Source organism: Rhinoraja longicauda, chromosome 8, assembly GCF_053455715.1.
Source record: "Rhinoraja longicauda isolate Sanriku21f chromosome 8, sRhiLon1.1, whole genome shotgun sequence".
NCBI lineage: Eukaryota > Metazoa > Chordata > Chondrichthyes > Rajiformes > Arhynchobatidae > Rhinoraja > Rhinoraja longicauda.
Genome location: NC_135960.1, coordinates 5,901,989 through 5,915,428, shown reverse-complemented (window position 1 = coordinate 5,915,428; position 13,440 = coordinate 5,901,989). Strand labels below are relative to the sequence as shown.

Genomic DNA, 13,440 nt, shown 5'->3' with positions numbered 1-13,440 from the left:
CCAGAAGTCCAGAACAAGGGGTCACAGTTTAAGGATAAGGAGGAAGTCTTTTAGGACCGAGATGAGAAAGTTTTTTTTCACACAGAGAGTGGTGAATCTGTGGAATTCTCTGCCACAGAGGGTAGTTGAGGCCAGTATTTGGCTATATTTAAGAGGGAGTTAGATGTGGCCCTTGTGGCTAAAGGGATCGGGGGGTATGGAGAGAAGGCAGGTACAGGATACTGAGTTGGATGATCAGCCATGATCATATTGAATGGCGGTGCAGGCTCGAAGGGCCGAATGGCCTACTCCTGCACCTATTTTTCTATGTTTCTATGTTTCTAAACGAAACTAAACTAAACTAAATAATAGTAAACTCAACTCAACTCAGTCTGAAGAAGGGTCTTGACCCGAAACCTCACCCATTCCCTCTCTCCAGAGATGCTGCCTGTCCCGCTGAGTTACTCCAGCATTTTGCGTCTATGTTGCCTGACCATCTGAGTTACTCTACCACCTTGTGTCTGTCTGAAGAGAGGTCCCAAGCAGGAAACATCACCTATCTGTCTTGCCTGACCCGCCGCAGTGTTACTCCAGCACTTTGTGTCTTTTTCTCTGTTAAAGGCGACGCTTTCCGTTCCAGGTTCTGCAATGAGAACACGGCGTGCCCGTTGCCGATGTTCTGGTCGAGCTGGGGCCCGTGGACTAAGTGCAGCGCCGACTGCAGTGGAGGGATGCACATGAGGCAAAGGACCTGCCAGAATGGGAACACGTGCCCCGGTTGTACGACGGTATGTAGCCCCCGCCGACCCACATCAAGCCCATCGGTACACGCGCGCTACGAAACTCAGCGGGTCAGGCAGCATCTCTGGGGAAAAGGGACGGGTGACGTTTCGGGTCGAGACAATAGACAATAGGCAATAGGTGCAGGAGTAGGCCATTCGGCCCTTCGAGCCAGCACCGCCATTCAATGCGATCACGGCCGATCATTCACAATCAGTACCCCGTTCCTGCCTTCTCCCCATACCCCCTGACTCCGCTATCCTTAAGTGCTCTATCTAGCCCGAGACTGAGAGTCAGGGGATAGGGAAACAAGAAATGTAGATAGAAACATAGAAAATAGTAATAAGCACTTTATTCGTCCCACAACGGGGAAATTCCTCAGGGTTACAGAAGCAAAGTGGATAGCAAAAATAAATAAGCATTCACTAAAAAAAAATTAAAATTAAAATAGCGGTAATTATCTTTATTTACTGGTGTGCTGGGAGCAGTCTGACAGCAGCAGGAAGGAAGGGCCTTCCGTATCTCTCCTTCACACACTTGGGGTGCAGGTGTAGATCATTCGGCCATTCGAGCCAGCACCGCCATTCAATATGATCATGGCTGATCATCCAGAATCAGTACCCCGTTCCTGCTTTCTCCCAATATCCCTTGATTCTGTTAGCCCCAAGAGCTATATCTAACTCTCTCCTGAATACATCCAGTGAATTGCCCTCCACTGCCTTCTGTGCAAAGAATTCCACAGATTCACAACTCCTTGGGTGAAAAGGTTTTTCCCTCATCTCAGTCCTAAATGGCCGACCCCTTATTCTTAAACTGTGACCCCTGGTTCTGGACTCCCCCAACATGGGGAACATTTTCCCTGCATCTAGCCTGACCAATCCCTTGAGAATTTTATATGTTTCTATAAGATCCCCTCTCATCCTACTAAATTCCAGTGAATACAAGCCCAGTCGATCCATTCTTTGTGCTGCACACGCAGGAGAATTTACTATTTTACTGAAGCCAATTATGTACGGTGGCGCAGCGGTAGAGTTGCTGCCTTACAGCGAATGCAGCGCCCGAGATCTGGGTTTGATCCCGACTTCGGGTGCTGTCTGTGCGGAGTTTGTACGTTCTCCCCGTGACCCGCGTGGGTTTTTATCCGACATATCGTATCATATCATATATATACAGCCGGAAACAGGCCTTTTCGGCCCTCCAAGTCCGTGCCGCCCAGCGATCCCCATACATTAACACTATCCTACACCCACTAGGGACAATTTAAAAAAAAAACATTTACCCAGCCAATTAACCTACATACCTGTACGTCTTTGGAGTGTGGGAGGAAACCGAAGATCTCGGAGAAAACCCACGCAGGTCACGGGGAGAACGTACAAACTCCTTACAGTGCAGCACCCGTAGTCAGGATCGAACCTGAGTCTCCGGCGCTGCATTCGCTGTAAAGCAGCAACTCTACCGCTGCGCTACCGTGCCGCGGAAACAACTGAAACATCTTCAGTTTCCTCCCGCACTCCAAGGACGTACAGGTTTGTTGGTTAATTGGCTTGGTATAAATGTAAAATTGTCCCTAGTGTGTGCGTAGGATAGTGCTGGTTGGTACATAAGGGCCTGATTCCACGCTGTATCTCCAAACTAAACAATACAAATCCGTCTGAAGAAGGGTCTCGCCCCGAAACGTCACCCATTCCTTCTCTCCCGAGAGGCTGCCTGACCCGCTGAGTTACTCCAGCATTTTGTGTCTACCTTCGATTTAAACCAGCATCTGCATTTTTTTCCTTCCAAAATAAATTAACCTACAAACTGGATGAATGAATGAATGAATGAATGAATGAATGAATGAATGAATGAATGAATGAATGAATGAATGAATGAATGATACTTTATTGTCACATGTGGCAAGTCACAGTGAAATTCTTTGTTTCGCATACCCGAGGAATGCAAATGGTCGTCACATAAATACGGGTGCTGCACTATAAGGAGTTTGTACGTTCTCCCCGTGACCTGCGTGGGTTTTCTCCGAGATCTTCGGTTTCCTCCCACACTCCAAAGACGTACAGGTATGTAGGTTAATTGGCTGGGTAAATGTAAAAATTGTCCCTAGTGGGTGTAGGATAGTGTTAATGTACGGGGATCGCTGGGCGGCACGGACTTGGAGGGCCGAAAAGGCCTGTTTCCGGCTGTATATATATGATAAGATGATGATGATGATAAAGGACGCCGACTACGGGTGCTGTCTGTACGGAGTTTGTACGTTCCCCCCATTGAGGAAGGATATTCTTGCTATGGAGGGCGTGCAGCGTAGGTTCACTAGGTTAATTCCCGGAATGGCGGGACTGTCGTATGTTGAAAGGCTGGAGCGATTGGGCTTGTATACACTGGAATTTAGAAGGATGAGGGGGGATCTTATTGAAACATATAAGATAATTAGGGGATTGGACACATTAGAGGCAGATAACATGTTCCCAATGTTGGGGGAGTCCAGAACAAGGGGCCACAGTTTGAGAATAAGGGGTAGGCCATTTAGAACGGAGATGAGGAAGAACTTTTTCAGTCAGAGGGTGGTGAAGGTGTGGAATTCTCTGCCTCAGAAGGCAGTGGAGGCCAGTTCGTTGGATGCTTTCAAGAGAGAGCTGGATAGAGCTCTTAAGGATAGCGGAGTGAGGGGGTATGGGGAGAAGGCAGGAACGGGGTACTGATTGAGAGTGATCAGCCATGATCGCATTGAATGGCGGTGCTGGCTCGAAGGGCTGAATGGCCTACTCCTGCACCTATTGTCTATTGTCTATTGACCTGCGTGGGTTTTCTCCGAGATCTCCGGTTTCCTCCCACACTCCAAAGACAAAGAGCTTTGGAGGTTAATTGACTTGGTATAACTGTTAAAAAAACTGTCCCTAGTGTGTGTCGGGTAGTGTCAGTGTGCGGGGATCGCTTGACGGCATGGACCCGGTGGGCCGAAGGGCCTGTTTTCTGCGCTGTGTCTCCAAACGGAATAAACTGAACACAGATCAGGCGGATAATCGTGTGGGGTTGTCTATATTGAGACCATGCATCCGTTTCGGGAAACGTTTATTCAATCCTAGAAACCAAAGTGAAAGGATCTTTGAAGGAAGTTCTGGCAGAAGCCCAAGAACATGTCAATTGTAAACGTGCCGCATTGGTTAGCAGAGTGTAGCAACGTTTTCCTGGTGGAGAGAACCTGATACGATCATTTACTATTGGATTTACTATTCCCAAGATCTTTGTTAAACTTGTTTTGACTTTTGCTCCTTAAGGGAGCTCAATGCCTTTACGCACGGAGTTGATTTAAAAAAGAATCATATGTTTTCAAGTTTATTTCGTTTAGTTTAGCTTGGAGATACAGCGTGGAAACAGGCCCTTCGGCCCACTGGGTCCACGCTCACCCCTATCCTACACACCGGGGGCAATTTACCGAAGCCAATTCACCTACAAACCTGCACGTCTTTGGAGTGCGGGATGAAACCGGGGCACCAGGAGAAAACCCACGCAGGTCTCCACACAGACGGCACCCGTGGTCGGGATCGAACCTGGGTCTCTGGCGCTGTAAGGCAGCGACTCTACCGCTGCACCACCTGGCCACCCCGTAGTTAAAAAAAAAAGTTTTTCATCATTTTCTAATTGCCTGCAGGAAAAAAAATTATGGGTGTCCAAAATGACAGGAAAGACAGCTGAAATTGCTGATTATCTAATATTTCTGAATTATGAGTAGGGAGGTAATATTGCTGGAATGTTAATCTTCCTCCACTAATTCCAATGTCCACATTACAAATAAGATTTGTTCTCTGAACTTGCCTCTATTTCCATTCTGGTCACATTTGCTGCCAATTGCTTTCTGATAGTTTTTCATCAGCCATTTTTCTTCAGTAATTGAAATGTCAAATGTCCCAGATAAAGGATTAACCAAATTATAAAAATGACTTATTTTCCAACGCCATGAATACATATATCCGCTGAATTTCCCGTTTGGATGTTTTCACGCCTTTATTAGCACGCTTAATTGTAGCAATTAGCAACCCCAGAAAGTCTATGCTTAGATTTGAGTCTTAAATTTAGATTTAGGCTTAATTTAGTTTAGAGATACAGCGCGGAAACAGGCCCTTTCGGCCCACCGAGTCCGCGCCGACCAGCGATCCCCGCACACTAACACTAGCCTACACACACTGGGGACAATTTGCATTTATACTTCGATCGTACTTGATCTGGCTATTGAACAGAAGGAGGCCATTCAGTTCTTAGGTCTGTGCAACACTGGATCGTGATTTTCATGCTGAACATGATGCCAATAGACAATAGGTGCAGGAGGAGGCCATTCGGCCCTTCGAGCCAGCACCGCCATTCAATGTGATCAAGATAAACTGATCTCCTCAGCTGCACATGACTTTACATTCTCTGAATGCCTATGTGCCTATCTAAAAGCCTCTTAAATATGGGTGCTGTCAGTACGTAGTTTGTACGTTCTCCCCGTGACCTGCGTGGGTTTTCTCCGGGTGCTCCGTTTTCTCCCACGCTCCAAAGAATTGGCTTGGGAAAATTGTAAATTGACCCGAGAGTGTGCAGGGTAGGGTTAGCGTGTGGGGATCGCTGGTCGGCCTAGACTCGGTGGGCCGAAGGGCCTGTTTCCACGCTGTATCTCTAAACTAAACTAAAGTTCTTAAATTAACCTGCACAACCGTAAACATACCCCAACAATACACACCACCTCTTGCAGTACCATGGACTGGTTTTTGTTTCTAAAGGGCCTGTCCCACTTAGGCGGTTTTTTAGGCGACTACAGGCGACTAGACTGTCGACACACGGTCGCCGGGGTTTCGCCTGTATGGAGGTTCTGCTGCAGTTGTACAGGGCATTGGTGAGACCACACCTGGAGTATTGCGTACAGTTTTGGTCTCCTAATCTGAGGAAAGACATTCTTGCCATAGAGGGAGTACAGAGAAGGTTCACCAGATTGATTCCTGGGATGGCGGGACTTTCATATGAAGAAAGACTGGATAGACTCGGCAAGTACTCGCTGGAATTTAGAAGATTGAGGGGGGATCTTATAGAAACTTACAAAATTCTTAAGGGGTTGGACAGGCTAGATGCAGGAAGATTGTTCCCGATGTTGGGGAAGTCCAGAACCAGGGGTCACAGTTTAAGGATAAGGGGGAAGTCTTTTAGGACCGAGATGAGAAAGTTTTTTTTCACACAGAGAGTGGTGAATCTGTGGAATTCTCTGCCACAGAAGGTAGTTGAGGCCAGTTCATTGGCTATATTTAAGAGGGAGTTAGATGTGGCCCTTGTGGCTAAAGGGATCAGGGGGTATGGAGAGAAGGCAGGTACGGGATACTGAGTTGGATGATCAGCCATGATCATATTGAATGGCGGTGCAGGCTCGAAGGGCCGAATGGCCTACTCCTGCACCTATTTTCTATGTTTCTATGTTTCTATGTCTTGAGCAGTCTCCAAAGTGTCGTAGCGTTTTTCTGGTCGTCGCTGGATTTTGAGATGTTTAACATTTCTCGGTGACAGTGGGTTTGACGCCAATGATCGTAGCTTGACGTCTCCTGACGGGGGCGCTGTCGTAGGTTGTCGTCAGGTGACGTAGGTTGTCGCCGGTGCTGACTTCGGTGAATTCCATTGGCGACTACCTACGTCAACCTAGATCAACCGGCGACAGGTACCGGCGTCAAAACCGGAGGCCACAATGACGTGAATTGTCTTCAGTTGTCGCCGACAGGGTCGTAGCTTGTCGTAGCATGCCGCGGGTGAACGTAGGTTGACTTCGGTTGTCGTAGGTTGCCACCTGCGTGGTGGCAGGTTGTCGTAGGCGCGGTCGTAGGTGGACGTCCTATGTCGCGACGATTGGGCCACCGGTTGTCGGTAGCTTGCCGTAGCTTGACGTAGACTAGGCAGTAGGTTGTTGTAGCTTGTCGTAGACATTGTCGTTGGGGGGGGAGTCCAGACGCCGGTTTTTCGGTGACCTGCTATGACTATGACAGTCGCCTGCAGTCGCCTAAAAAATCGCCTGAGTGGGACAGGCCCTTAATTGTGTTTTGCACTAATGTCTTGTGTTATTTTGCACGTCTATTTTGCCGAGACGCTTGCGAAAATCTCTATAAATTTCACCAACTGGCACTGAAAACACACCACATCGCCTCATCCAATTTAAAATTTTCACTCATTTCACATGCAGAGGAATTAATTATTCAACGTGGGTTTAAAAATGATAATGACAATGAATATTCTAATGTGACTGGATTATGATTAAATCCTCGTGTATTTTGGAAAGCGTCATTGGAAGGGAATTTATTCACAAGATGCTGGAGTAACTCAGCGGGTCAGGCAGCATCTCAGGAGAGAAGGAATGGGTGACGTTTAGGGTCGAGACCCTTCTTCGGACTGATGTCAGGGGGGCGGGACAAAGGAAGGATATAGGTGGAGACAGGAAGATAGAGGGAGAACTGGGAAGGGGGAGGGGAAGAGAGGGACAGATGAACTATCTAAAGTTGGAGAAGTCAATGTTCAAACCGCTGGGCTGCAAGCTGCCCAAACGAAATATGAGGACATCCTTGTCCTTAATAAACAACCACTTAAATAGAACAATATTGACCAGAGCAACATGGTCATGGGGAGAAGGCAGGAGAATGGGGTTGAGAGAGAATGAAGCTTAGCCACGGTTGAATGTCGATTTAGACTTGATGGGCCGAATGGCCCAATTCTGCTCCTAGAACGCATGAACTTATGAACCTACAAACTCCGCATATCATAGAGTCATAGAGTGGAAACAGGCCCTTCGGCCCGACCTGCCCACACCGGCCAACATGTCCCAGCTACACTAGTCCCACCTGCCCGCGTTTGGTTCAGTTCCCTCCAAACCTGTCCTATCCACGTACCTGTCTAACAGTTTCTTAAACGTCGGGATAGTCACAGCCTCAACTACCTCCTTTGGCAGCTCGTTCCATACACCCACCGCCCTCTGTGTGGAAAAAGTTACCCCTAGGATTCCCATTAAAAGCCCCTTTTGGATGTGGTGACAAAATACTACTAAGTTGTAGGAGACTTCTAAAGGCTTTTAGTGGAAGTTCAGAGCTTAACGCAGAGTACGATGGTCTCCAAAATCCAAGCGTCACCAGTAGGGATGCCAACTGTCCCATGTTAGCCGGCCAGCCGGCGGTCACATGCCCCCGCACCACCAATGGCGGCCGCCCTGGCTGGGAGGCGGGTTGCTACGCAACCTCTGTTAGGCGGCGTTCGGGCCTCCGGACCTACACTGTCTGGAACTAAAATGTCGGAAACCTAGAGTGTTGGGACCTAAACCGTCGGGGCCTACAGTGTCGGGGCCTACAGTTTCGAGGCCTACAGCGTCCGGGCCTACAACGCCCCCCTCCTCCCCGGGCCTAATACGGTATTAGGCCTGGGGAGCGCTGTAGGCCCCGACACTGTAGGCCCCGACACTGTAGGCCCCAACACAGTAGGCCCCGACACTCTAGGTTTCCGACATTTTTGCTCCGGACAGTCTAAGTTCGGAGGCCCGGGCGCCGCCTAACGGAGGTTGCGTAGCAACCCCCCCATTCTGCCCGGGCAGCCGCCATTGGTGGAGCAGGAGCACGTGGCCGCTGGCTGGGTGAGGTCACGTGGGGCGCGGGACGGTGATGTCACCTTGTCCCGTATTTGGGAGTGAGGAAGTTGGCACCCCTAGTCAGGAGCCTTGTCCTTTGGCGGGTTGGCAGGGGCTTTTGCAGTGCAGTGAGGACATATGAGGCTTGATGTGCAAATAATTGCAGCTTTCTTCTTTCATTAATGTATTCGCTTCTTCTGGCATGAGCTAGTAAGAAAACCCCATTAAAAGTTAATGAGAGAGGACGAGCCAAGAACTCAATCAATAGTCCATCAAAGTCCGCAGGCTCCGATCTGGAGGCATTTCTTTCATCGTGGTTATCAACCTCTGGTGCGTAAAAGCTCCCATCAGGCTTCTGCATTGAAGGGGAACCGTTCCCGTCCACGACGTGCACTGGTTCAGAATTATATCAGCGTGCATCCAAAGAGATCTCGATGTCCAGACAGAAGGAGTTGAGTTTAGTTCAGCGGTGGAGTTTGCTGCTTGACCGCGCTTACAACGCCAGACACCCGGGATCCACCCCGACCTACCACTGCTGTGCTGTACGGAGTTTGCTGCCTGACCGCGCTTACAACGCCAGACACCCGGGTTCCACCCCGACCTACCACTGCTGTGCTGTATGGAGTTTGCTGCTTGACCGCGCTTACAACGCCAGACACCCGGGTTCCACCCCGACCTACCACTGCTGTGCTGTACGGAGTTTGCACGTTCTCCCCGTGACCGCGTGAGTTTTTTTCCTACGGGATCTTCGGTTTCTTCCCACACTCCAAAGCCGTACAGGTTTTATCGGTTAATTGGCTTGGTGTGTGTGTAAATTGTCCCTCGTGCCTGTAGGTTAGTGTTAACGTGCGGGGATCGCTGGTCGGTGCCGACTCGGTGGGCCGAAGGGCCTGTTTCCGCGCTGTATCTCTAAACTAAACTAAATATGCAGTACGTCGACAGGCTCGTCAGCCCACTGAGACCATGCCAACCATCTACATATAAAGGTAACCCCTCCGGTTCCCATTAAATCTTTCCCCCCCTCTCACCTTCAAGCAATGCCCTCTGCTTCTTGATTCCCCTACTCTGTGCATTTACCCGATCTATTCCTCTCATGATGTTGTACACCCTCTATAAGATCACCCCACATCCTCCTGCGCTCCAAGGAATAGAGTCCTAGCCTGCTCAACCTCTCCCGATAGCTCAGACCCTTCGAGTGCTGGCACCATCCTCGTAAATCTGACCCATCGACCTGTTCCTGCCTCAGTTATGTGTGTTCCATAATGGGAATAATCTCCACGCATCATGCCTTTCACAAAATCGGGACATCTCAAAAATAGCCAAGATAGACACAAAATGCTGGAGTAACTCAGCGGGCCAGGCAGCATCTCTGGAGAGAGTGACGTTTCGTGTCGAGACTCTTCTCCAGGCTGAGAGTCAGGGGTTGGAGTTAGCTTTTTTGCGTCTATCTTCAGTTTAAACCGACACCTGCTGAACGTGCAAACTCCACACAGACAGCACCCGAGGTCAGGATCGAACCAGGGTCGCTGGCGCTGTGAGGCAGTAGCACGACCATCTGCATCGCTGTGCCGATGGCAGAACAGGATTGAGGTGCTTATCCTTCTTCCAGTGTTTTATGTTGTGTAACTACTGATTAGACAACACTAATATGTTCATTTCTGGACACCATACTTGTGAAAGCCTTTCAGGGCTAAGGAGACAAGCCTGTACTGAATCATAATTATTTTATTCAGTCACGGGATTTATTGTTCATTTCACAATGCCTCTGAATTGAGGTAGCGGTCGTAGAAACTAGAGTTTAGTCTTTTAGTTTAGTTTAGAGATTCGGTGCGGAAATAGGCCCTCTGGCCCATCGAGTCCGCACCCACCAGCGATCCTCGCGCATCAACACTGCCCTACAAACACCGGGGACCATTTTACATGAAAAAAATGTTATTTTTAAAATACCAAAGCAAATTAACCTACAAACCTGTACGTTTTTGGAGCGTGGGAGGAAACCGAAGATTTCGGAGAAAAACCCACGCAGGTCACGGGGAGAACGTACAAACTCCGTACAGACACGCAGCCGTAGTCAGGATCGAACCCGGGTCTCTGGCGCTGCAAGACAGCAACTCTACCGCTGCGCCACCGTGCCGCACAACTTCTATAGAGATCAGCCATGATCACATTGAATGGTGGTGCTGGCTCAAAGGGCCGAATGGCCTACTCCTGAACCTATTGTCTATTGTCTATTGTCATAGAATCTTTCAACAGAGAAACAGATCCTTCAATCTACCATGTCTATACTGGCCATCAAATGTTTATTTAAACGTATTCCACTTTCCTGCACTTGGTCTACAGTGTACAATGCTTCGTGATTCAAATGCTCTACAAAAGCTTCTTAAGTGCTTTAAGAGTCTTCTGCACTGATGGACCTATTGTCTCATGTACTGTGACAGTTTCCGCTATCTTAAAAAGCATTGGTAAATCCGATGGATTTTTACTACAGTTTTTTTTCTCAAAACTCCATAATGACGTGAATATAATCTCCACAACAATCATAATGGGAAATGAATTCACATCTAAGGGTCCTAGTTCTGTAATAGAACAGCCCTGCTACTTTGCTATGGTTTATCGAAAGGTATCACAAAATGCTGGAGTAACTCAGCGGGTCAGGGCAGCATCTCTGGAGTGAAGGAGCGGGTGACGTTGCAGGTCGAGACCCTTCTTCAGACTTAGTTTAGTTTAGTTTAGGGATACAGAGTTGAAACAGGCCCTTCGGCCCACCGAGTCTGCGCCGACCAGCAATCCCCCTACACTATCCTACACACACTAGAGACCATTTACAGATTTACCAAAGCCGATTAGCCTACAAACTTGTATGTCATTGGAGTGTGGGAGGAAACCGGAGCACCCGCAGAGAACCCGGGCAGGTCACGGGGAGAACGTACAAACTCCGTACAGACGAGCACCTGTAGTCAGGATCGAACCCGGGTCTCTGGCGCTGTAAGGCTGCAACTCTACCGCTGCGCCACCGTGCCAAAAAACAAAAAAAACGGAGTACGTGGGAGGAAACCGAGCAGCTGAAGGAAACCCACGTGGTCACAGGGAGAATGTGCAAACTCCTCACGAGTTGAGTATAGGAGCAAAGAGGTCCTTCTGCAGTTGTACAGGGCCCCAGTGAGACCGCACCTGGAGTACGGTGTGCAGTTTTGGTCTCCAAATTTGAGGAAGGATATTCTTGCTGTTGAGGGCGTGCAGCGTAGGCTTACTAGGTTAATTCCCGGAATGGCGGGACTATCATATGTTGAAAGACTGGAGCGACTAGGCTTGTATACACTGGAATTTAGAAGGATGAGAGGAGATCTTATCGAAACGTATAAGATTATTAAGGGGTTGGATACGTTAGAGGCAGGAAACATGTTCCCAATGTTGGGGGAGTCCAGAACAAGGGGCCACAGTTTAAGAATAAGGGGTAGGCCATTTGGAACTGAGATGAGGAAAAATGTTTACAGTCAGAGAGTTATGAATCTGTGGAATTCTCTGCCTTAGAAGTGGGTTTTCTCCGAGATCTTCGGTTTCCTCCCACACTCCAAAGACGTACAGGTATGTAGGTTAATTGGCTGGGTAAATGTAAAAATTGTCCCTAGTGGGTGTAGGATAGTGTTAATGTACGGGGATCACTGGGCGGCATGGACTTGGAGGGCCGAAAAGGCCTGTTTCCGGCTGTAGATATATGATATGATATGATATAGAAGGCAGTGGAGGCCAATTCTCTGAATGCATTCAAGAGAGGGCTAGATAGAGCTCTTAAGGATAGCGGAGTCAGGGGGTATGGGGAGAAGGCAGGAATGGGGTACTGATTGAGAGTGATCAGCCATGATCACATTGAATGGCGGTGCTGGCTCGAAGGGCCGAATGGCCTCCTCCTGCACCTATTGTCTATTGTCTATTGTCTATTGTCAGACAGCGCCTGAGGTCAGGATCGAACCCGGGTCCCTGGCACCGTGAAGCAGCGGCACTACCCAGCTGCACTGCTGGTGTCCCCGTCGGTTACGAGGATGATGCCCGGACTAGTGGGTGTGAACTAGAGGGAGAGGTTGAATGGGCTGGGACTCCATCCTTGGAGCGCAGGAGGATGAGGTGCGATCTTATACAGGTGTACAAAATCATGAGAGGAATAGATCGGGTAGACGGACAGAGTCTCTTGCCCAGAGTAGGTGAATCTAGGAGCAGAGGACATAGGTTTGAGGTGAAGTGGAAAACATTTTCACGCAAAGGGTGGTGGGTGTATGGAACGAGCTGCCAGAGGAGGTAGTTGAGGCAGAGACTATCCCAACGTTTAAGACACAGTTAGACAGGTACATGGATAGGGCATGTTTGGAGGGATATGGACCAAACGCAGGGAGGTGGGACTAGTATAGATGTTGGCCGATGTGGGGCAAGTTGGGCTGAAGGGCCTGTTTCCACACTGTATCACTCTGTGACTCTATGACTCTATCCATGTGATTCAAACTCTATTATTTCAACCATTGCATTAACCCTCTCGAAGGCCAGTGGTCCCAATGTCCCCAGGCTCTCCTGGGAGCCAAAGCCAGCGGGAGTTATTATTTCGAGGCCAGCAGTCTCCAAAGAAACCTTACTGAACCCTTTCCACACTCCAAAGACGTACAGACGTACACCCAACCTCAAGATGCAGGTACAGCAGGCAGTGAAGAAAGCCAATGGAATGTTGGCCTTCATAACAAGAGGTGTTGAGTATAGGAGCAAAGAGGTCCTTCTGCAGTTGTACAGGGCCCTAGTGAGACCGCACCTGGAGTACTGTGTGCAGTTTTGGTCTCCAAATTTGAGGAAGGATATTCTTGCTATTGAGGGCGTGCAGCGTAGGTTTACTAGGTTAATTCCCGGAATGGCGGGACTGTCATATGTTGAAAGACTGGAGCGACTAGGCTTGTATACACTGGAATTTAGAAGGATGAGAGGGGATCTTATCGAAACGTATAAGATTATTAAAGAAGGGTCTCGACCCGAAACGTCGCCCATTCCTTCTCTCCCGAGATGCTGCCTGACCTGCTGAGTTACTCCAG

General features: G+C 48.8%; 1 protein-coding gene across 4 annotated transcripts in view; it reads left to right on the top strand.

Annotated features, from left to right (window-relative positions):
• Positions 1-13,440, top strand: part of sema5ba (sema domain, seven thrombospondin repeats (type 1 and type 1-like), transmembrane domain (TM) and short cytoplasmic domain, (semaphorin) 5Ba) — a 183,945-nt gene that overhangs the window by 129,123 nt on the left and 41,382 nt on the right. For all 4 annotated transcript variants that reach the window (XM_078403301.1, XM_078403300.1, XM_078403299.1 and 1 more), the window contains exon 15: positions 620-767. In XM_078403301.1, coding sequence (XP_078259427.1) covers positions 620-767 — 148 coding nt within the window. The remainder of the gene's footprint in view (positions 1-619; positions 768-13,440) is intronic.